General features: G+C 38.6%; 1 protein-coding gene across 2 annotated transcripts in view; it reads left to right on the plus strand.

Moving 5' to 3' along the window:
* Positions 1-8,197: 8,197 nt before the first annotated feature.
* The window catches only part of TMEM41B (transmembrane protein 41B), a 29,675-nt gene continuing 13,140 nt past the window's right edge, over positions 8,198-24,732 (plus strand). The window contains exons 1-5 of one of the 2 annotated variants that reach the window (XM_089915183.1): positions 8,208-8,278; positions 8,398-8,523; positions 18,356-18,439; positions 21,750-21,867; positions 23,994-24,122. In XM_089915183.1, the coding sequence (XP_089771309.1) occupies positions 8,403-8,523; positions 18,356-18,439; positions 21,750-21,867; positions 23,994-24,122 (452 nt within the window). In that variant the 5' untranslated portion in view covers positions 8,208-8,278; positions 8,398-8,402. Of the gene's footprint in view, positions 8,524-18,355; positions 18,440-21,749; positions 21,868-23,993; positions 24,123-24,732 lie in introns of both variants that reach the window. The other variant, XM_022563184.3, reaches the window with a different exon arrangement.

Raw genomic sequence — 24,732 nt, forward strand, 5'->3', positions numbered from 1 at the left:
AGGTCACCTTTTTCTGAATCTTTGAGTGCCTAGTAATTTTAGATTGCATGCTGAACATTGTGGATCCCATGCTATAAAACTTCTTGATTTTATTTTCTTTTTAAAAAAATTGAGCTGCGGCACAGCAAAGGAAATCATCAACAGAATGAAAATGCAACCTACTGAATGGGAGAAGATATTTGCAAATCATGTATCTGATACGGAGTTAATATCCTAAATATATAAAGAACTCACACAACTCAACAACAACAAAAACAAACAATTCAATTGAAAAATGTGCAGAAGATCTGAATAGCCATTTTTCCAAAGAAGACATACAGATGGCCAACAGGCACATGAAAAGATGTTCAACATCACTAATTATCAGAGAAACGCAAATCAAAACCACAAAGAGAATGACTATTATCAGAGAATGACTACTATCAAAAAGATAAGAGGGCTTCCCTGGTGGCGCAGTGGTTGAGAGTCTGCCTGCCGATGCAGGGGATGTGGGTTCAGGCCTCAGTCCGGGAAGATCCCACATGCCGCGGAGCTGCTGGGCCCGTGAGCCATGGCCGCTGAGCCTGCGCGTCTGGAGACTGTGCTCCGCAATGGGAGAGGCCACAACAGTGAGAGGCCCGCGTACCGCAAAAAAAAAAAAAAAAAAAAAGACAAGAAATAATAAGTATCAGAGAGGATGTGGAGAAAAGGAAGCCCTGTTGGTGGGGATGTAAATTGGTGCAGCTGCTATGGAAAACAGTATAGAGGTTCCTCAAAAAATTAAAAAGAGAACTGACATGAGATCCAACTATTCCACTTCTGGGTATTTATCTAAAGAATACAAAAACACTAATTTAAAAAGATAAATACACCCCTGTGTTCATTGTGGCATTATTTACAATAGCCAAGATATGTAAACAACCTAAGTGTCTATGATTGGATGAATGGATAAAGATATATAGATTACAGTGCAATACTATACAGCCATAAAAAGAATGAAATCTTGCCACTTGCAACAACATGGATGGACCTTAAGGGTACTATGCTGAGTGAAATAACTCAGGGGGAGAAAGACAGATACTATATAATTTTACTTATGTGTGGAATCTAAAAAACAAATGAACAAACAAAACAAAAACAAACTCATAGATACAGAGAAAATATTGGTGGTTACCAGAGAGGAAGGGAAATGCGAAGAGGATGAGATGGGTGAAGGGGATCAACTGTGTGGTAATGGATGGTAACTAGATGGTAACTAGTGGTGATCACTTTGCAGTGTATACAAATATCAATTTATAATGTTGTATACCTAAAATTTATATAATGTTATATATCAATTTTACCTCAATAAAAATAATTGAATTTTGTTCTGTAGACGGTTAATTTACTTGTGCATCAAATCAATCCTTTGAATCTTGTTTTTAATCTGTATTAGTGTATGTCTAAAGCAGCCTTTTCTCTAGGGTTAGATTAGCCCTAATACTAAGGCTTTGCCTTTCTGGTGTCTTTTCTGAATGGCAAACTTGGTCACGAGCTTTTTTCACTCTGGTTTAGTGGAACTTTAACGTCTTCCAGTCCCATGTAAGCTCTGGAATCTCCACACAGCTCACAGCTTTCCAGTATCCGTTATGTCGCGAGCATTTTTCTTTGCTCCACCTCATGTGGTCTTACGCTGGCTTGTGCAGGTTTTCAACTAAAAACCCAAGGAGATTCCTATGCAGCTATCTGGAGCTTCTTCTTTGTTCCTCTCTGGTGTCCTGCCCTGCAAATTCCAGCCTTAATGGTAGCCTTGAACTCCCATCCGTTTTCTTTGGCCTAGTAATACCACTGTGCCCTCTTTGGGCTACCCCTTCTTGTGCTGTGGTTCAGAAAGTGCCTCTAGGCAGAAGACCATGTAATCATGAGACTCATTTGTTTCTCTTCTCTCAAGGATCATAGTCCTTGACTGACTATTGTTCAGCATCTAAAAACAGTTGTTTCAGATATTTTGCCTAGTTTTCTAGTTCTTCGCAGTGGGAAGGCTGGTCTGGTACCAATTACTTTGTCATGGCTAGATAGGGAAATCTCAAATTGGCTTTAGGTTTTGCATTATATTTTAAGAGGCTTTTCCAGTGATCTCTCTTGGGGAGGGTGAATAGTGACTTGGAAGGAAGTATTGGGTATTCTGGGTGTTGGTACTGTTCTGTCTCTTGACTTGGAGATGCCCCTCTTGAGTCTGTGAATATTCAGCAAGCTGCAAACTTAAATTATGTCCATATTTCTTTATGTAAAATATATTTTAATGTCTTCCTTATTCCAATATTAATTTTAGATCCTTAAAAAAGCTTTTCAACTTTTATTAGATAAATATTTGCTATGCTTGCACAAAGGCTAGACCTCCAGGGCCGTCAAGTCAAGACTGAAAGCAGAAAAGCACTGTGTTTGCTCTAGAGATTAGGAGGGGGGAGAAAAAGTGAGGTGCTGACAATAAGAGGGAAGAACAAAAATGTCTAGAAGAGGGCTTCCCTGGTGGCGCAGTGGTTGACAGTCCACCTGCCGATGCAGGGGACGTGGGTTCGTGCCCCGGACCGGGAGGATCCCACATGCCGCAGAGCGGCTGGGCCCGTGAGCCATGGCTGCTGGGCCTGCGTGTCCATAACGGGAGAGGCCACAACAGTGAGAGGCCCGCGTACCACAAAAAAAAAAAAAAAAATGTCTAGAAGAATTTATTAACTGTCTCTCTGTTTCTCTTCAAACAATTCAATAATCTCTACATTATTCATTATTGTTTTGTGGAGTAGATTTTCCTTTGGGTGTGTGATGGGTGCTAAATTCTGTTTTAAATTTGCACAGGGATAAAATCAGACGCTTTCTTATAGGTTATACTAAGAAAGGTCTTTTTGCTCAAGATAATAAAAACATTTTTTCTATTTTATCTTTCTATACTTTCATAGCTCTTATTATTAAATTTAAAGCTTTAATATCATCTGATAATTAATTTTGTATATAGTATATGATAGATATCTGATTTTAAAAATTGGTTAGACAATTATCCTAGTACCATTTATTAAATAATCTATCCTTTTTTCTTCTGGTTTAAAATGCCTCCTTTGAGTCATGTGGGACCCACCAGCATGCACTGAATTGATCTGGTTGTGCCTTACACACACACACACACACACACACACACACACACACACACAGAGGCATAATGATTGAGTTTTTAGAATGAGTTCCTCTAGGATTGCCCTTTTTTTCTCTAAATTATTTTTTCTTTAAATTTAACCTTCAGTTTTGAGTCACTTAGTTGCCTGTTGCATCAAATGATTCTTTGGTTTTACAGGTTGTCTCCCAGTGATGCCAGATGGGATCAGCACAGCCCCAGGTGCTAGTTGCTAATGCCTATAAAATAACCCCCCCCACACACACACAAAGGAGAATCATTTAAGAGTTCTTTGGACTTCATCTTCAAAAGTAGCCAAAGAATTCAAGTGACAGGTTATCCCAGAAAATCTTTTGCAGTTAGTGAAGTTAGGGTATAGCTAAGAACATTCAGAATATCACACACACAGTTAGATATTCTTGGTATAGTGGTGGGACAGCAGTGATTATAAAATGAAAGTAATTAACATGTACATGCTCTGTTGGGGGAGACTAAAGGGAAACAGGTGTTCAGCCTAGAAAAACATTTCTCAGTGGATTTCCTATGAAGTCAATGTGTCTTGGGTTTAACTTTGAAACAAATTAAAAATTTTTTAAACTGAAAAAAAAAAGCCTCCTTTATCATATACTAATCCCTATGATCATGTGGGTCTACTTGATCTCATTTGTTTACCTACATTTTTCCTGACCCAGTACATTCCTGTTTTAATTACTTTATAATATTTTTCTATATCTCCTGATACAGGTCTACCCCTCTCAGCCTTCTTTTTTCATTTGTGCATTTAACTATCTAGTGATCATATGCATTTGGAGAGCTTTCATGTATCTCAAAGGCATTCACTGTACAAAAACATATTGAGAAAGGCACCAGGCTGAATCACCAAAGGGGCTTATAGTCTGGTGGCAGATAATAAGTAGACAATTAGGGGACTTCCCTGGCGGTCCAGTGGTTAAGACTCCACGCTTCCAATGCAGGGGGCACAGGTACAATCCTTAGTCAGGGAACTAAGATCCCACATACCATGTGGTGTGCCCCTCCCCCACAACAAAGTAAACAATTAAATATAATTAGATAATTACTAAAATAGAGTCAATCCAGGGGAGGAAGTGCCTGTCATGATTGGTAGGTACCTTTAGGACAACTCTTCTAAGATAAGCAGTAATTGATCATAGAGAAACACTGGGGGGAAGACATTTAAGGCAGAGGGACAACTATTGCAAAGGCACAGTAGCATACATGAGTATGGTGTGTTCAGGGTACTATATGTGGTTCGGAATGGTTTCTTTTATTCATTTATTTGTTTATTCATGTTAGATTCAGAGTCAGCTAGACCATTTGAGCTTGTGTCAGACCATGAAGGGCTTCAAGATTGTCTCTCAGAGACCACTCTAGTGGTAATATGGAAAATTGCTTAGAGGTGAGTGAGAAGAGAGGTCATGAGATCTGAATGAGGAAGGTAAGGAAGAGGAGATGGAGATCTGACTAGACCCAGTGTTTGGATGTGGTGTGAAAGACAAGAGGAATTCATTCATTCATCATTCATTCAACAAGTTGAATTTAATGAATGTTAAATGAGAGTTCTTAGGTTTCTGGCTCAAGCAAAAGGGGAACTGATGGTGCCATCTCCCAAGACTGTGAATACAGGAAGTGTTTAAAGTTTGGAAGGATAAAGTTGATTTCAGATTTGGATATTCTGAGTTTGAGGTGCTTGTGGTACACCCTGGTATAAATGTCTAATAAGTGTTATGTATATAGTTCTGGTGTTTGAAATAAAAATTTGTTATCTATGTATGTATAATTGGTTATTGAAGTCATGGCCAAGATTGCCTAGAAAAAGTTTGTAGACTGAGAAGAGAGTGGATATCTAGGGGAGATGCCAGCTTTTAAGGGAAAGGAAAAAAGAAGTTTCCTCCAAAAGAGTTTACTAGGTGGTCAGAGAATTGTCACGGAAACCATGAAGGAGGGAGCAGTTAATGTATTAAGCAATGGAGAGAGGTAGCAAATGACTAAAAACTGAATCCAATGAAAAGAAGCTCACTGGTGACTATAAGGAGAGGAGTTTCAGGTGAGAAAAGATGATAGAAGTCAGGAGGCAAGGAAGTATAGATAGACAGTATCCAAAACAAAATTCAGCATCTTTCTCTCCAGTGTGACTCCTCTTCCTGTTATCTTAGGCACAAATATTCCCCTCAGCCTCCTAAACCAGAAATTCCTTGAACACCTAATCTCTTCACTCTCACTTAATATCCTTGTCTAATTAGGGCATTACTCCCCTAGATTCAACTTCCTTAGTTAACATTTCTAATATTCCAGAAGGATAAATCCCAAATATCATGATTAGCTATGGATGGTGTTATTAGAGATGATTTTCCTGTTTGTTTTTTCAGTTTTTTTCTGGAATAACTAGTATGTATTTACTCATGTAATTAAAGAAAAGTTTTAAAATAATTTTTCTCACATTATCTCATATCTGACATCATCTTTGTTTCCAGTCCACTACCCTGGGTCTAGCTGGGATTATTACAATACCTTCTTAGCTTCTCTTTCTGCTGCTAGTGTGGCACTCCTCTAATTCTGTCACTGGGCAGTAAGGATAAGCTTTGTAAAATACAAATCTTAATACATCTCTCTCCAGTTAAAAAAGTTCTTCAATGGTTTCAGATATCTTTCAGGATTAAGTTCAAACTTCTAGCACTTTGTGATAATGCCCTTGTCTTATCTCACTTTTTTCCATTCTCCTATTCTTTGCTTAAAGCTCCTTTTCAAAGATAAGCAGTGGTTAAGAATCCGCCTGCCAATGCAGGGGACACAGGTTCCATCCCTGGTCTGGGAAGATCCCACATGCCGCAGAGCAACTAAGCCCCTGCACCACAACTACTGAGCCTGCACTCTGCAGCCCGTGAGCCACAACTACTGAGCCTGTGTGCCACAACTACTGAAGCCCACACACCTACAGCCTGTGCTCTGCAACAAGAGAAGCCACTGCAATGAGAAGCCCGTGCACTGCAACGATGAGTAGCATGCAGCAACAAAGACCCCATGCAGCCAAAAATAAATAAATTAATAATAATAATAAAAAAAAACAAAGCTGTTTTCTCCTCCTTTCCTTTGTTAACTCCCTCTAATCCTTTAAATCCGTTTAATAATCATTCTTCTTAGGAGACCTTCACTGCAGCTCCATTCTAATTTAGACACTCCTCTCTTCTGCTATTGCAATCTATACACCTCTCAGTGTCATCACACTGTATTAATGAACTTGTTCATCTTTTCCTAATTTGTTGGCTATTTAATTTTTCTTCTATGAATTTATTATTCATATCTTGTCCATTTTTCTGTTGAGTTGTGCTTTTCTTATTGATTTGTAGTAATTCTTATTTACGTGACAAATATTTTTTCTCGGTCTGTTCCTAGAGTTTATTTTTTGGTGCTTAGAAGTTTTTTTTTAGTAAAATATATCAAGGGTTTAAGTTAATAGTTTTGCATCTTGCTCAAGAAGACCTCTATTCCAAAGATATAAATTTGCTTGCTTATGTATTCCTTCTAATATTTTTGTTTTGTTTTTTATAGTTATCTCTTGGAATTTGTTTCTGAATAAGCATCATCCACATTATTAGTCTCTGGGTATTTTTTTTTTTTTTTTTGGCTACATTGGGTCTTCGTTGCTGCATGCGGGCTTTCTCTAGTTGCAGCGAGCAGGGGCTACTCTTCATTGTGGTGCGTGGGCTTGTCATTGCAGTGGCTCTTTTGTTGCGGAGCACAGGCTCTAGGCGTGTGGGCTTTAGTAGTTGTGGCACATGGGCTCAGTAGTTGTGGCTCACAGGCTTAGCTGCTCCGTGGCATGTGGGATCTTCCCAGACCAGGGCTTGAACCCATGTCCCCTGCCTTGGCAGGCGGACTCTTAACCACTGCGCCACCAGGGAGGCCCCTCCTCGTAATTTTTTATGGTTGAAAATCTATTCAACATATTTATTGAATGCCCTCTTAGGTGCTGGCACTGTCATCTCCTGGGTGATACAATGGTGGACAAAGACAAGGCCCCTTACCTTAATGGAGCTTACATTCTAGAGGTGGAGGCAGACAATAAACAAGTAAACAAATAATCCAAATAATTATTGCTTTTAATAACGACCATGAAGGAATTAAATGGGAAGCTACCTCTTAGAGTGGTCACTGAAGGTCTTAATATAAGTAGGCAGAGGATGTGTACATAAAACATTTCCACTGAATGGTTCTCCCATCATTTACCTAACCATTCTTTGGTGCTGGGTTTTTAGATTGCTTCCCCATTTACTATTATACTAAGAAATAATCCCGTTAGGAATAACTCCCTCTGCATGTTTATTCCCACAGAATAGCTTCTTAGAAATTTAATTACTGGATAGGAACAATCAGTATTTTTATACACATTACCAAGTTACTTTCAAGAGGGAATTCCAATACATTCACCAGTGAGTAAGCTGAATACCGCTCTGAGAGGTAGGAGTGGAAAAAGTAACAGCCAAAAAAGGTACGTTTGGGCTCTGAGAAAGTATAAGATAAATGTGCTGACCTGGATTTACAAATGAGGGGTGGCAGGGCGATGACGTGGGAAAGCATTGGCTTGGGAACAAGAAAATTGGATTCTAAACCGATTTCTGCCACCCTGTGACCTTCACAGATTACGGGCTCCTTGAGCCTTAGTTTCCTGAAACTCGGTGGGTTCGGCTCAGGCTTTATGTTTTCCAACATCTTCAGACCAAGCATTGTCTAGCCCCTCCAGATTCGAGGCAGATTCTCGAACTGGTAGAGAAGGGAGTCTGCTGAATCAGCATCCACCGCGAAACTCCAACTAATCATTCCCGGGCACTTCCGGTCGCCAGGACAAAGGCATTACAGTCTCTGAGATCGCACTTCCGGATAATTAGAGCTGCGCGTTGGATGCCTGCGTCTCTGAGTCACACCCGCTGACCCCGGTACCGTGACTGCGCATGCTCCGCACAGTCATGAAGCGGGGCGGGGCAGCAAGTGGGGCGGAAGGGGACCCTGACTAGTCTCGCGGTTACTGGGCGGGCGCGAGCGCGTTATCCTCGGGGGCGGTGCGGGGCGGAGCCTAGTCCGAGTAGGCGCTGTGGGTCCCGGCTTAGTGTTACTGTGCTCGCGGGCCTGAGGTCGTCTCAGGTGAGGTCGTCGTCCCGGAAGTGGCTGTGGCTGTGGCCCCTGGGTGTTGTAAGGAGCCTGCCGCGTAGTTGTTGTTAAGGGGCCGCGGCATCACCCCGCTTCTTCCACCTTCCCTGCAGCAGCCATGACGAAAGGCAGAGTTGTCGAAAGGTCGCAAACAGGGGCACTCCATACGACCCCTCCGGGGGACAAGGCAGCGGGGCCGCGGGGTCCCTCGGCGCCAGGCAGCGGAAACCACCTGAAGGGTGAGCTCTTCTGGGATCCAGAGCTAGGGCTGGCCCAGAGGCGGGAGTGTGCCGGGAGGGGCTTCGGAGGAGAAAGGACCCCTGCGGGTTCAGGGGATTTGCGGGTGGAAAGGGGGCCTGTTGGCATCTAGTGGCGGGAACAGAGTCGGGGACCTAGGCTACGGCCTACCACAAGGCCGGACACCTAGTGGGTTCGTAAATGCTTTTTTAGTTGAGTTCAATTAGAAGAAGGAATGACACTGGCTGGTTGACGCTCAGGGAGATTGTAAGGTTGATAATATTGAAGTTAGGCAGAACTGGAAGGAACGTTAGCATTCGTTGATTTATTTTTACAGATGAGAAAACTGAGGTCCAGAGTGGATATATAACTTGCACAAAGTCAGAAAGCCAGATTAGTGAAGTATTGGGTAAAAGCAAGGATTTAACTACATCCAGGTGCCGCTTCGAGGTAGCAAGAACACTTGGGTTTGCGTCCCTGCTCTACCACTTACGACTTTGGACTTGTTACCCTTCAAAAGCTCAGTATTTGAACTGTACAGTGGGGATGGTGATAATATTAATAATAGTAATATCTACTTAAGATTGATGCGTGGATTAAACAAAATAATTCACATAAAGGATTTAGTGTAATGTTTGGCTTATATGAAGTGAAGGCTGAATAAATGTTAGCAATTACTATTATAGCTAAGATCTCTTATTCTCAAGCTTTTTTTCCACTACGCCATCCTGGCATTTCTCAGGGCCTCAAATATTATTTTAAGAAAAAAGTGTACCCAGAAACTAAATACTTTGATTTCATCTGGGCGTAGAGTTTTCATTGCTTTTCAGCAGTTGAAGTGATTTAAGCTCCTAAATGCTTTCAAAGCCCATAAACTTGGAGAAATCCTAACAAATGCCCATTAAGTTGTCTGCAGCTTACTCACACTGATGTGTTCCACCACCAGTGATGGGTAAAGAGAGGGTCTTTTAAGAGTGTCTAGCGACATTGTAACTATAGTCATCAGTAAAGTATTATACACTTTAAAAATATATTTATATATGGAGATAATATGTTTAACATTCAGCTGAAATTTTTTTTTTTTTTTTGGCCATGCGGTGTGGCTCTTAATTCCCTGACCAGGGATCGAACCCGGGTCCTGGTAGTGAAAGTGCCGAGTCCTTAACCACCGTACTGCCAGGGAATTCCCATCAGCTGAAATTTTTTGAATCAAATTTAAAACATGAAAAATTTAGAAAACGTCTTGCAGAAAATGGTATTTTATTTTCAAATAATTTAAAATGTCTCCAGTCTAATTTGGGTCTTTCAGCTTTATATATTTGGATATTTTTACACCTTATAGACAATAGAGCCAAGTAACTTCAAAAACCAGAAATGAAGTGTTGTCAAAGTATAAATCCACTCTAAATGATAGTAACCTTGTTTTGATGATGCTGCAACTGAGAATGACAGTAATCTAACGGCTTCCTGAAAAAGTATTTTCCAGATAGGAAAATACTTAGGAAGTATTTTCCATGGTGTCCAGATAGGACATCCCTAAAGATTGTCATTCGGTTTGGAATAGCAGTCAGTTATTTTATTATTATTATTATTATTTTTTTAACCTTAAGCTGTTCAGAAAATAAGACCTTGAAACTGCCAAAGTGCTTTTACAATTGTTTCTTGTATTTTAACATTTGAACAACACATTCAACAAAGTTATTTTTGTGATGCTGTCAAATGACTTCTGTGGACTACAAATCTATAGGAAGACAGAGGGAAGAGATGTGAAGGCACGCCTTCATAGAGAAGTAGGGTTTGGGTTAGTAGAGAGAACAGAAAAGGATTCTGGGTGGGGGAAACATTAGGCTTGAAGGTTAGTTAGTGTGAACCTTTTGTGTGTGTCTATAAAGAGATAAACTTGTCAGTAGTAGAGGATTTCTTTTTTATTTTTAATTTTTATTTATTCAGAAAAGGAAAGGTTTTAGAGAAAAAAATTTTTATTAACTCTTGAGAAATACATGGTAATAGAGTGTTTCTATAAATTCCATGTATTTGTATTTTTAAATAAATTTGTATTTTTATTAACTGATACATCTACATAATTTTGACAAATAGTTGTCACTGTGTGTATGCTTGAAATATTTACACCTCACATTGCAGTGTTTGGTACATTTAGTGGATTCCTTGCCTTGACTCTAGTCCGACGTCTGAGTCTTACTGAGGACCGCTGTGATGATTTGAGCAAGGCAATAACACTGAAAGTCTAATTCTTGCATGATTAGAAAGGGTGAGAGACAAGAGGTATTACTACTTGAGAGGCTCTTGACCTACTCTGTGTGCAAGGGTACCTGGACCAGGTGTTTTATTTTCTTTTGTTGTTTGCCCTGGCTGGTCTTTTTACTCGCAAATCGTAGAAGTTCCCCATTTTGATTTAAGAGAACTCCTAGGACCATGTTTTCCAATATATAGGTCATACCTTTGTGAGCAGTGTGAAATGAATTTGATGGGTAATCATGAGCCATTTAAAAAAATGGAAGAGAAAATAGCAGAGTTCTTTGCATGTAGTAGGGGGTAAGTATTCTTTGAATTTTATTTTTCAATTATATAGATTTTGTGTGTATCAGATCATGATATAAAATACACTGCTTATTGTGGAAAGCAGCCAAAAATGTTTGGGAAACACTGTCTTGAAGTTGGTTTTACAGCTCTTAGGAGGCAGTATTGTTCAAAATTGGATAATAAATCCCTCTCAGATGCCTGTTCTAGGTTCTGCCTTGCTAATGTGGTTCAACAAATATCCTTTGAGCATCTGCTATGAGCTAGGTACTGGCTTAGAGGAAGAAGAAGAAAGCTCTGATTACTGATAACTGGGAACTAAGACTAAAATTGGCATTTGGACATCAACCAAGGTATTAGTATGATGTATTGATGTCAGTCTCAACCCAAATATTATATATCAGGATTCTTTTGCTTGTAATCAGTAGAAAACACAATCAAAAACTTTGCTAAAAGGAGGTTTATTGGTTCATATAACCAGAAAGTTGAGAGATTAAGTGGGATTCACTGGTTTCAGTCTGGGACCAGTGGCTCAGTGATATCAGGATGAGATTTCTTTCATATCTTGTTTTGCTTACCTGATGTTAGCTTTACCTTAAGGTTGATTCCTCTTGAAGGTCCAGGTAAGCTAAATGCTTCCTTGATAATTTTGAGAATCTTTTTCTAAGTATTAGCAATACAAATCTAGATATTAACTCTGATTAGATTGCCTCAGATCAAATGCTTATCCCTGAACCTATCACTGTTGTCAGAGGGTAAGAATAACCTAATTGGCTCAGACTGATTCATGTTCAACACCTAAAAAAAGGGAGTAGAAATGAGGCTAAGTCAGTTTTCCCATAGACGTGGATTTCTGTGATGGGTCACTCATGATTTTTCTCTACTTGTGCTCAACCATCTTGGTATAGGAATGAAGAAAGTGAGCTTGAAACACTGATTTTGGGTTAGGTTAGCTATAAGGAAAGAGTGAGGATTCTAATCAGAGGTGCTGCTGCATACACCATGGAGTCCAGGCTGCGCATAGAAGGAAGAGAAGTGAGGAGCCCAACAGAGGGAGAAAATGGAGGTGTTAAGCTCATGAAAGAATAAAGATGATCAAGGAATGGCATGTTGGAATTTAAAATATCCAAGATAGAGCAGTCTCAGGTGGTGTAAGAACTTAGTGTACCACTGGAAGTGGGTGGCTAAAGTTGAATAGAAATGAAAGTATAAGAACTTTGAGGCTGGGTGAATCATCTAAATAGATGTATCTTTTAGGATTATGAAAAGTTTGCTTGAAGCTTGGCTTAGTCTTTGCTGAATAGGGGAAGTGCCTGAAAGTGGTTGATGATAGTGAGTGAGGCTGTGTGGGTTGAATGGTAGCAGAGATGCAGGGCATAAACGTCAGAGAATGAGCTTTTATACAAGATAGGTAGTGCTCTTCTGCTGCCTGCAAACATGCTTTCTCTCTGTGTGTTTTTTTAATGGTTAATTCTTTATATTTTATAAAAAAGTTATTTTAGCTGTTTAAATTTATACTTGATGATACTACCATTTTTGATTATTAATACATAATTTAAAAAATTTTAAGCTCTTGAAATAAAATTTACTTCCAAAAATGTTACAATAGATTCTTGTAACCATCAAAAACTTGTTAGAGGGAATTCCCTGGTGGTCCAGTGGTTAAAAATCTGCCTTCCAGTGCAAGGGACGTGGGTTCAATTCCTGGTCGGGGAACTAAGATCCCACGTGCCGTGGGGCAACTAAGCCCGTGTGCTGCAACTACTGAGCCCGGGCACCCTGGAGCCTGCGCAGTGCAACTACTGAGCCCATGTGCTCTGGAGCCCACACGCTATAACTAGAGAGAAGCCCACTTGCTGCAACTAGAGAAGCTCGCGCGCCACACAAGATCCCACGTGCTGCAACAAAGAGCCTGTGTGCCACAACTAAGACCCCATGCAGCCAAATAAATTTAAAAAAAAAGAACTCTGAAATCCTTGTTAGAGTTCCTGTAAACTGTGTCCTCAGGGGAGATGGGTCTTTTGCTTCCTCCTACCTATTAGAATGGTAGGATTCTGTAGGTCTAGAACTAGTGGACTAGATGACCAGTAAGAGTGATTCCTAAAATCTTGTAGATATAAAGATTTTGCTTTTCAAAAGGTATTGATATGAAAGTTATAGGAAATAGAGAGCTACTACAGGGGCATTAAGGTTAAGTTTTGATTTTTCAGGGTAGATATATGCATATTAGAAGTTAGAGAAGAGTTGCTTGTTAGTGGGAAGAGTTGGAGATATTCAGTGAATGGAGATGAGATAATTCTGAGAGCAAGATCTGCAAGGAAGTGTGTTGGCATTTGATGCAAAGATAAGGGGAAAGAGGGAAGTGGAGATAATTTCATGAACAGATCTTGAGGTAGAGATTGGGAAGCTCTCTAAAGTATGGAGACAGCCTCATTGGTTGAGAATAGGGGGAAGTAGAATTAAAGGCTTGAAGACTTGAAATAGCCCTTTTAGCCCTTTCGGAGGGTACTGTAAAAGGATTATAGTTTGCCAGTGATAACCTTAATTGACGATAGAAAAGCAGGAAGCATATGAACTTGTAAGCCAGGAGAGCACAATGATCTTTCTCTAGCTGTACCTTTGGCCTGGGAGGAGGTTGGAAAACAGATAATGGGATAATTGAGAATGGGAATTAGTATGATGGAAGATTTGGAGGTTAATGAATGTATAAAGCACTGTTGTGGGTGGCTCTAAATGCTAAATAACTTGTGTCTAATGCAGCCAGGAGGAGGATGCACATTATAAATGTGTATGTTACACATTCAGATGTTGATCCTTAAAGCAAGGTTTATAACCTTTCTTTTTTTTTGGCTGCACCTTGGACTTGCGGGATCTTAGTTCCCTGACCAGGGATCGAAACTGGGCCCCCAGCAATGGAAGTGTGGAGTCCTAACCACTGGACAGCCAGGGAATTCCCAAGTTTATAACTTTTATCTCTGTTCAGAACTAAATGAATTACGTGCTAGCCTCTAGATTTATTAGAACTATACTAAAAAAGAATTGTGGAATCATAATAGGGAACACTCCCTATTTCCAAGTTTGTGTGAAAGAATGGAGAGCTTCAGAATTGTCTCTCACTTAGTTTTATTGCATTATTAGCTGTTTTCTTGTGTTTACATTATACTGAGTACAATGCTTGAAAAAGTTTTCCTTTCAGAGAATGAAAAAAAAAAGGTATCGAGTTAAACTTGGAGGTTAATTTTGTTCAACAAATGTCTATATATTTCATCATCCAACTGTAAGGCAACAAGTAGCAATCAGAGAGATGTGTACTCAAGGAAGGCTTAGGGTGGTGTTCTGTAGTCCAGTTAAGTACACACCTTTCTCTCCTCGGACTCCTTACTTAGGACTTGTGAATTAATGATGGGAAGAAAAATATTGTAGTTAAATTTTAGAGTTGCCATGCAAAATGTCTTGTTTAATTTTTAATTTAAGAGGACTGTTACCTACTGACGTCTTTATTTAGATTTTTTTTTATTGGAGTATTATTGCCTTACAATGTTGTGTTAGTTTCTGCTGTACAATGAAGTGAATCAGGTATATGTATACATATATCCCCTCCCTCTTGGACTCCCCCACTTCTCACCCATCTAGGTCATCACAGAGCACCTCGTTGAGCTCCCTGTGCTTTATAGCAGGTTCCCACTAGCTATCTATTTTACAGATGGTAGTGTATTTATGTCAGACCTAATCTCCCAGTTCATCACACCCTCCCCTTCCCCGCCTGTGTCCACATGTCTGTTCTCTATGTCTGCATTTCTATTCCCGTCCTGCAAATAGGTTCATCTGTACCGTTTTTCTAGATTCCACATATATGCGTTAATATACGATATTTATTTTTCTCTTTCTGACTTACTTCACTCTGTATGACAGACTCTAGGTCCATCCACATCTCTACAAAGACCCAATTTCATTTCTTTTTATGGCTGAGTAATATTCCATTATATATATGTACCACATCTTCTTTATCCATTCATCTGTTGATGGACATTTAGGTTGTTTCCATGTCCTGGCTATTGTAAATAGCGCTGCAGTGAACATTGGGGTGCATGTAACTTCTTGAATTATGGTTTTCTCAGGGTATATGCTGAGTAGTGGGATTGCTGGGTCATATGGTAGTTCTATTTTTAGTTTTTTAAGGAACCTCCGTACTTTTTTCCATAGTGACTGTATCAATTTACATTCCCACTAACAGTGTAGGAGGGTTCCCTTTTCTCCACACCTCTCCAGCATTTATTGTTTGTAGATTTTTTGATGATGGCCATTCTGACTGGTGTGAGGCGATAACCTCATTGTAGTTTTGATTTGCATTTCTCTAATAATTAGTGATGTTGAGCATCTTTTCATGTTGCCTCTTGGCCATCTGTATGTCTTTGGTGAAATGTCTGTTTAGGTCTTCTGCCCATTTTTGGATTGGGTTGTTTGTGTTTTTGATATTGAGCTGCATGAGCTGTTTGTATATTTTGGGATTAATCCTTTGTTGATTCATTTGCAAATATTTTCTCCTATTCTGAGGGTTGTCTTTTCATCTTGCTTATGGTTTCCTTTGCTGTGCAAACGCTTTTAACTTTAATTAGGTCCCACTTGCTTATTTTTGCTTTTATTTTCACTAGGAGGTGGGTCATAGAAGATCTTGCTGTGATTTTTGTCAAAGAGTGGTTTTCCTCTAAGAGTTTTATAATGTACAGTCCTACATTTAGGTCTTTAATCCATTTTGAGTTTACTTTTGTGTATGGTGTTAGGTAGTGTTCTAATTTCATTCTTTTACATGTAGTTGTCCAGTTTTCCCCGCACCACTTATTGAAGAGGCTGCCTTTTCTCCATTTTATATTGTTGCCTCCTTTATCAAAGATAAGGTGATCATATGTGCATGGATTTATCTCTGGGCTTTCTATCTTGTTCCATTGATCTATATTTCTGTTTTTTTGTGCCAGTACCATACTTTCTTGATTACTGAAGCTTTGTAGTAGAGTCTGAAGTTGAGGAGCCTGATTCTTCCAGCTCCATTTTTCTTTCTCAAGATTGCGTTGGCTCTTTGGGGTCTTCTGTGTTTCCATACAAATTATAAAATTTTTTGTTCTAATTCAGTGAAAAATGCCTTTGATAGGGATTGCATTGAACCTATAGCCTGCTTTGGGTAGTATATTCATTTTCACAGTATTGATTCTAACAATCCAGGAGCATGGTATATCTCTCCATCTGTTTGTGTCATCTTTGATTTTTTTCATCAGTTTTTTATAGTTTTCTGAGTACAGGTCTTTTGCTTCCTTAGGTAGGTTTATTCCTAGGTATTTTATTCTTTTTGTTGCAGTGGTGAATGGGATTTTTTCCTTAATTTCTCATTCTGATCTTTCGTTGTTAGTGTATAGGAATGCCAGAGATTTCTGTGTGTTAATTTTGTATCCTGCAACCTTACCAAATTAATTGATTAGTTCTAGTAGTTTTCTGGTGGCATCTTTAGGATTTTCTATGTATAGTACCATGTCATCTGCAAACAGTGATGGTTTTACTTCTTCTTTTCCAACTTGTATTCCTTTTATTTCTTTTTCCTCCTCTGATTGCTCTAGCTAGGACTTCCAATACTATGTTGAGTAATAGTGGTGAGAGTGGACATCCTTGTCTTTTTCCTGATCTTAGAGGAAATACTTTCAGTTTTTCACCATTGAGAATGATGTTTGCTGTGGGTTTGTTGTATATGGCCTTTATTATGTTGAGGTAGGTTCCCTGTATGCCCACTTTCTGGAGAGTTTTTATCATAAATGGGTGTTGAATTTTGTCAAAAGTTTTTTCTGCAGCTATTGAGATGATCATATGGTTTTTATTCTTTAATTTGTTAATATGGTGTATCACATTGATTTGCATATATTGAAGAATCCTTGCATCCTTGGGATAAATCCCACTTAATCATGGTGTATGATCTTTTTAATGTGTTGTTGGATTCTGTTTGCTAGTATTTTGTTGAGCATTTTTGCGTCTATTTTCATCAGTGATATTGGCCTGTACTTTTCTTTTTTTGTGATATCTTTGCCTGCTTTTGGTACCAGGGTGATGGTGGCCTTGTTGAATGAATTTGGGAATGTTCCTTCCTCTGCAATTTTTTGGAAGAGTTTGAGAAGGATAGGTGTTAGCTCTTCTCTAAATGTTTGATAGAATTCGCCTGTGAAGTCATGTGGTCCTGGACTTTTGTTTGTTGGAAGATTTGTAATTACGGTTTCAATTTCATTACTTGTGATAGGTCTGTTTATATTTTCTAATTCTTCCTGGTTCAGTCTTGGAAAGTTGTACCTTTCCAAGAATTTGTCCATTTCTTCCAGGTTGTCCATTTTATTGGCATAGAGTTGCTTGTAGTAGTCTCTTATGATCCTTTGTATTTCTACGGTGTCAGTTGTAATTTCTCCTTTTTCATTTCTAATTTAAAATATTTTTATTTTTAAAAAATTATTTATTTATTTATTTATGTCAGGTCTTAGTTGTGGCATACAGGATCTTTGTTGCAGCATGCAGGATCTTTTGTTGCAGCCTGCGGGCTCTTCGTTGTGGCGCATGGGCTTCTCTCTTTTTGCAGCACGTGGGGTCTCTAGTTGTGGTGTGCGGACTCAGTAGTTGCAGCACGTGGGCTTAGTTGCCCCGCAGCATGTGGGATCTTAGTTCCCTGACCAGGGATCGAACCCTGCATTGGAAGGCAGATTCTTAACAACTGCACCACCAGGGAAGTCCCTCATTTCAATTTTATTGATTTGAGTCCCCTCTCTTTTTTCTTGGTAAGTCTGGCTAAAGGCTTATCAATTTTGCTTACCTTCTCAAAGAACTAACTTAGTTTTATTCATCATTGCTAATGTTTTCTTCATTTCTATTTCATTTATTTCTGCTCTGATCTTTATGATTTCTTTCCTTCTACTAACTTTGGGTTTTCTTTGTTCTTCTTTTTCTAGTTGCTTTAGGTGTGAGGTTAGATTGTTTGAGATTTTTCTTGTTTCTTGAGGTGAGATTGAATTGCTGTAAACTTCCCTCTTAGAACTGGTTTTGCTGCATCCCATAGGTTTGGGTTGTCATGTTTTCGTTGTCATTCGTTTCTGTGTGTTTTTAAATTTCCTCTTTGCTTTCTTCAGTGATCTCTTGGTTATTTAGCAGCGCACTGTTTAGCCTCCATGTATTTGTGTTTTTTACCGTTTTTTCCCTGTAATTGATTTCTAATCTCATAGCGTTGTAGTCAGAAAAGATGTTTGATACGATTTCAATTTTCTTCAATTTTCCGAGGCTTGATTTGTGACCCAAGATGTGATCTATCCTGGAGAATGTTCCATGTGCACTTGAGAAGAAAGTGTTTTCAACTGCTTTCAGGTGGAATATCCTATAAATATCAATTAAGTCTATCTGGTCTATCGTCTCATTTAAAGCTTGTGTTTCCTTATTTATTTTCTGTCTGGATGATCTGTCCATTGGTGTAAGTGAGGTGTTAAAGTCCCCCACTATTATTGTGTTACTGTCGATTCCCCCTTTTATGGCTGTTAGCATTTGCCTTGTGTATTGAGGTGCTCCCATGTTGGGTGCATAAATATTTATAATTGTTATATCTTCTTCTTGGATTGATCCCTTGATCATTATGTAGTGTCCTTCCTTGTCCCTTGTAACAGTCTTTATTTTAAAATCTATTTTATCTGATATGAGTAATGCTACTCCAGCTTTCTTTTGATTTCAGTTTGCATGGAATATCTTTTTCCATTCCCTCACTTTCAGTCTGTATGTTTCCCTAGGTCTGAAGTGGGTCTCTTGTAGACAGCATATATATGGGCCTTGTTTTTGTATCCATTCAGCTAGTCTGTGTCTTTTGGTTGGAGCATTTAATCCATTTACATTCAAGGTAGTTATCAATATGTATGTTCCTGTTACAATTTTGTAACTGTTTTGGGTTTGTTTGTGTGGGTCTTTTTCTTTCCTTGTGTTTCTGCCTAGAGAAGTTCCTTTAGCATTTGTTGTAGAGATGGTTTGGTGGTGCTGAATTCTCTTAACATTTACTTGTCTGTGAAGCTTTTGATTTCTCCGTTAAATCTGAATGAGATCCTTGCTGGGTACAGTAATCTTAGTTGTAGGTTTTCCCCTTTCAACATTTTAAATATATCCTGCCTCTTCCTTCTGGCCTGCAGAGTTTCTGCTGAAAAATCTGCTGATAACCTTATGGGGATTCCCTTGTATGTTATTTGTTGCTTTTCCCTTGCTGCTTTTAATATTTTTTCTTTGAATTTAATTTTTGTCAATTTGATTAATATGTGTCTTGGTGTGTTTCTCCTAGGGTTTATCCTGTATGGGACTCTCTGCGTTTCCTGGACTTGGGTGGCTATTTCCTTTCCCATGTTAGGGAAGTTTTCAACTATGATTTCTTCAAATATTTTCTCATACCCTTTCTCTTTTTCTTCATCTTCTGGGACCCCTGTAATGCCAGTGTTTGTGCGTTTAATGTTGTCCCAGAGGTCTCTGAGACTGTCCTCAATTCTTTTCATTCTTTTTTCTTTATTCTGTTCTTCAGCAATTATTTCCACCAGTCTATCTTCCAGGTCACTTATCTGTTCTTCTGCCTCAGTTATTCTGGTATTGATTCTTTCTAGTGTATTTTTCATTTAGTTACTGTGTTGTTCATCACTGCTTGTTTATTGTTTAGTTCTTCTAGGTCTTTGTTAAACATTTCTTGTATTTTCTCGGTCCGTGCCTCCATTCTATTTCCGAGATTTTGGATCATCTTTATTATCATTACTCTGAATTCTTTTTCAGGTAGGTTTCATGTTTCCTCTTCATTTATTTGGTCTTGTAGGTTTTTGCCTCGTTCCTTCGTTTGTAACATATTTTTTTGTCGTCTCATTATTTTTGATGGTTGGGGCTGTGTTCCTGTCTTACTGGTTGTTTGACCTGAGATTTCCAGCACTGGAGTTTGCAGGCAGCTGGGTAGAGCTGGCTCTTGGTGCGGGGATGAGGACCTCTGCGAGACCTCACTCTGATTAATATTCCTGGGGTCTGAGGTTCTCTGTTAGGCCAGTGGTTTGGACTCGGTGCTCCCACCACAAGAGCTCAGGCCCAACCCCCAGCCTGTGAACCAAGATCCTGCAAGCCACCTGGTGTGTGGCCAAAAAAAAAAAAAGAAAAAAGCAGCAGAACAATAACAAAGAATAAAAAATAAATAAAGTTAGAAAGATAAGAAATATACTAGATAAAATACAAATAAAAATGAAATAGCAGCACAGTAAAACAGAACCATAATAGCAAAAAGAAAAAAAGAAAAAGAATAAAAGCAGGAAAAGGCCTTGGCTGTGGGGGAGGGGCAGACTTAGGCAGGGGCAGGGCCTAGGCTCAGGACTGGAAAAGCCCTGGGGGGTGGGGGGTGGGGGTTAGGCTCAGCACAGCTGGAGGGGGCCTCACAGTGGAGGCTCAGGCCTGGGGCCCCAGCAGGCTTGCTGGGACCCAAGTGGGCAGGGGCATTACTGGCCAAGTTCCCTCTGATCCTCCGAGGTTCCCTCCCTGTCCCCACTGATCCCCTTCCTGTGGGTAGGGGATCACAGTGTGCCCTCCGTGTGCCCCTCCTCAGTGCCCACCTCCCGCTCCCCTCCCCCAGCCACCCCTCGGGGCACTGGTCCCATCTCGCCTCTACTTTTCCTCTCCCCCTCCCTCTCACACCCCCAGGACCCACGCAGATGGAGGGGTCCTCGGAGGGTGGAGGATCAGCCCTGGGACCTCAGCAGGCTCCCTGGGGCCTGAGTGGGTGGGGGAAACGCTGGCCACGTTCCCTTCCAATCCTCTGATCCCCTGACGGTCTCTCCCCATCCCCATTGATCCCCTCCCTGTGAGTGGGCCCCTACGGGCGTGGGGACCCTTCCTCTCCCCCAGGCGCACCTCAGGGGTGCCAGTCCCTCCTGCCTCCACTTCTCCTCCCCCCTCGCTCCCCCCCATGTCCTACCCGGTCGCTCACAGGTTCCTCCTGTTCCCTTAGGTGTCCAAAGTCCCCCACCATCACCTGGTAGGTGCCCTAGTTGTGAGGAGATGCAAACTCAGTGTTCTCCTACTCCACCATCTTGACTCCGCCCACTTGCATATGATTTTTAAGATAACACTAAGATTACCTTGTTGGAGAATACAAACATATTCTCCCATTCTTGGAGTCACAGACAGAGCCACCCAAAACATTTGAGGTTCAACTATATTCTGAAGCCCTTGGTGTAAAGAGAAAGTGTAACATTCATCAGTTGCATCAGTGAATCTGTGGGTTCTTTCTCATGACAGTTTGAAGTAATTGCCAGATTACCTCATTTTTCTTAAGAGGCCATTCTGCCTATGCTGTTATCTCCCAATATAGATATATAAAATTGAAAGTCAGTGATAGCATTTAGAGCAATGCCCTTTTTTCCCCTTTGGCTTATCAACAAATCAGTGCTACAAATTCTGGTGTTCTGTTTTTCTGTGCTTCTAAAATGCATATATCCCTGCAAAGAACTATGGCCAGTTAATAAACATCAAATATGGTAGTATTTAAAATTTAATGTTACAGTGTTTTGGGCAAAAGTGTGAACAGTTTCTTGGGAGGAAAACCTTTCAGGAAATTATTTACTGGCTTGGAATACTGTCTTCCTCTATATTTATCTTAATTATAATTTTTTTTTTTTTTCAGAGAAAGCCTGTGCAGAAGCTGGGTCAGCAAGAATGTCGCTTCTTATATTGGTGTCCATTTTCTTATCTGCAGCTTTTGTTATGTTTTTGGTATATAAAAATTTTCCTCAGCTTAGTGAGTAAGTATACTGAAAGAAATGGAAAATGTCTAGACATTTATAGAGATGAACGTGCATTGAAAGTTCAACTAACTTAAGGAACAGAACTGGCATAATAATTGTATGTCAGCTCTCATGGCTTGTAGCAAGTTCATGTTGACACTGTAATTTAAATACTTCTTTCCAAATATGTCTCTTGATTTTCTATGCAAGGTTCTCCTAGCGCTGCTCCTCTAATTAAGGCATCTTTCTAATGGCTATGTTGAAAAACATAGCCACATTAATAAATTTATTGCATATTATTTTTTAATGTTAGTAGTGACCAAGTAAATTTATATTGCAGTCCATAATAGATATTGACCTGCAGTTTGAGAAATACTGATGCTCTTTTTCTCTGCTTTATCCCTTTTTCCATCCCTGTTTTCTACCTTCCTACTTTTCCATGTCATCAGTTTTTGTCTGCCTCTATTCATCCATTTACTTCCGCACCACATCTCTGTCTCCTAGCTCTTTTTCTCTTCCCTGTTTTATAGAAGTGACATGGTTTGAATAGGTACTTTTCACTGTCAAATGCACTTTGTAGAAAAACTTGTCTATCTAGTATACAGCCACAATTCCGTAACAAAAACCTTGGGAGTGAAACGTATTTCAGAATTTAGAACTTTTCTATTTTGGAAAGGTAACATGGAAAAAATACTGTATATTATGTAGTATCTCCAGCAGGATCTGGGGCAGCACCCCATAATCAAATACATTAATATTTTTACAGTGAAACCTGTATTATAGAAGACTGTGAAAAACTGTATATAAGTGTGGGTCAATTTTTGCTGACAGATTACAAAGAACTTTTGGTTTTCAGAGCTTTTTGAATTTTAGGGAAAAGATTATAGACCTGAAACATACTTTATGAGGATAAAATATCCCTGGGTTATTCAACCACAATAACAACACCCTTGGGTAATCATAGATTACATCAGAGACTACTAAAATGTAGTTAGATTTTCAACCAGGGCCAGCTTGGTGTGGTGATGGATAACTGTGAAATGTGATTTCAGGGTATAAGGAAGTTCCTGTTTCCTCTATTCATTAACACTTTCTTATGCTTGAAATTTTATAGTTAAACATTTTTATTTTAATACTTTGATTTCTTACGTGAATGTAAATGCCTTTGGGAGGATAGCATGTTATATTGTTATGTTAATATTAGTATCATTGAATTTTAGATCTTTTCTCTTTTTAATCAAAGGAGTAGGAAATAAAGAGCTGACTGAAAGAGGGAAAGAATATAGAGTGTAGATTAAGGTTGTTTTGGATCCCAATCTGCTCTAGGAAATATAACACTTTCGTATAATAATATGCTGTTATAAATCTTTTATATTCTGCCTATTTCTTTCGGTGTGTGTATATGTGTGAGATGCATGCACACGCCTATAAAGAGCTTTTTTAAGCTTTTAAATTTATAAATGAGAAAACCCATTTTAGTTTACCTGCTATTTTTATAGGACTTAAACAACATTCTATCATTGTTTTGCAAGGTTAGTTAAATTTCATCATGTAAACAAATGGGTACAATAAATGGGTACAATATACATTAAACACAAAGATGATTATTTGGGGCTTTTATAAACAGAACATTCAGTTCCAAACAAGGCACCAAATATAAAGTAAAATTAATAGAAAGTGACAAGTGTTTTAAGTTTTTATCTGAACTTTGAGCTGGGATATTCAAGAAAAGATGTGAACTATAAATTCATTGAAATTTTTACTTAATTTCGGTTGTAATTGATTATTGACTTCAGTTTATCATGAGGATTACCCAAAATGATGTTCAGTATGTTTTAAATATGCTAACATCAGTGGTTCATTTCTTAATTCAAAATTTACTCCAGTGTTTGAGCAAATGCTTTTTAACCTTTAGTTTGGGTCATCCTGAATTTTCAAATGGATTACATATCTCATGAAATTATATTAAAGCATTAAAAAATAATTTATAGACTTTGAACTTAATTTTGTGAATTTATGCTTAGCATATTACAGATCAAGGCATCAAATCATTTTGGATAAAACTTCATGTTTTGAACGTGACTTTGATATGAATTATCTTGGCAAATTTCTATGTAAAATTTTTTTTCACTTTATTTCTTTAGAGAAGAAAGAATGAATATGAAGGTTCCCAGAGATATGGATGATGCCAAGGCTCTAGGAAAAGTTTTATCCAAATATAAGGACACCTTTTATGTTCAAGTACTTGTAGCTTATTTTGCTACATATATTTTGTATCCTTTTAACTGAAAAATGTATTCTAGTTTTGTTTAAGAAAAAGGTTTTAAAAGATCTGCTGCTCAGTTATACGTAACTATTTTTCCTTTAAAAAATTTTTAATGCAGTATAACCTTAAATAAAATATTGAAAAATGAGAATGAAAAAATTCTCACTTTAATCCTTTCTCTTCAAGTCAGTTGTCATTTCTGAATATTTATTACCAGTTTTTCTATTTTCTGCTTATTTCAGTTATAAACTTTTTTTCTTTCCTTTGTATTGTTCAAGATAATCATTTTATTTAAGATTATTTTATTAGTTAATTGATTGTCTTAATTTAAATAATAATTTTGAATTAATAATCACCATACCATAAATTTTAAAAAATTCCCTTAGGTTTGAAGATATAATTTGTATTTAATTTTTGCTTTTCTAGATGTTGTGTTATGATTTTTCTTCCATTTGATGGTTTTCTTGGTAAAAAATCCTATGAGAGTAACTAGTCATGTAAAGGATATGAATTTTTTTTTTTGACAGTTCTTAGTATGTATTTCTTTGTTTTATATAGAAATATATGTTGTATTTTAACTAGGCAGGAAAATTGCTTTATTCTTTCTACATATTTTC

This window comes from Delphinapterus leucas, chromosome 7, assembly GCF_059928025.1.
Source record: "Delphinapterus leucas isolate spDelLeu-1000000601 "Yukka" chromosome 7, BTC_Dleu_Yukka2, whole genome shotgun sequence".
In the NCBI taxonomy this organism is placed as follows: Eukaryota; Metazoa; Chordata; class Mammalia; order Artiodactyla; family Monodontidae; genus Delphinapterus; species Delphinapterus leucas.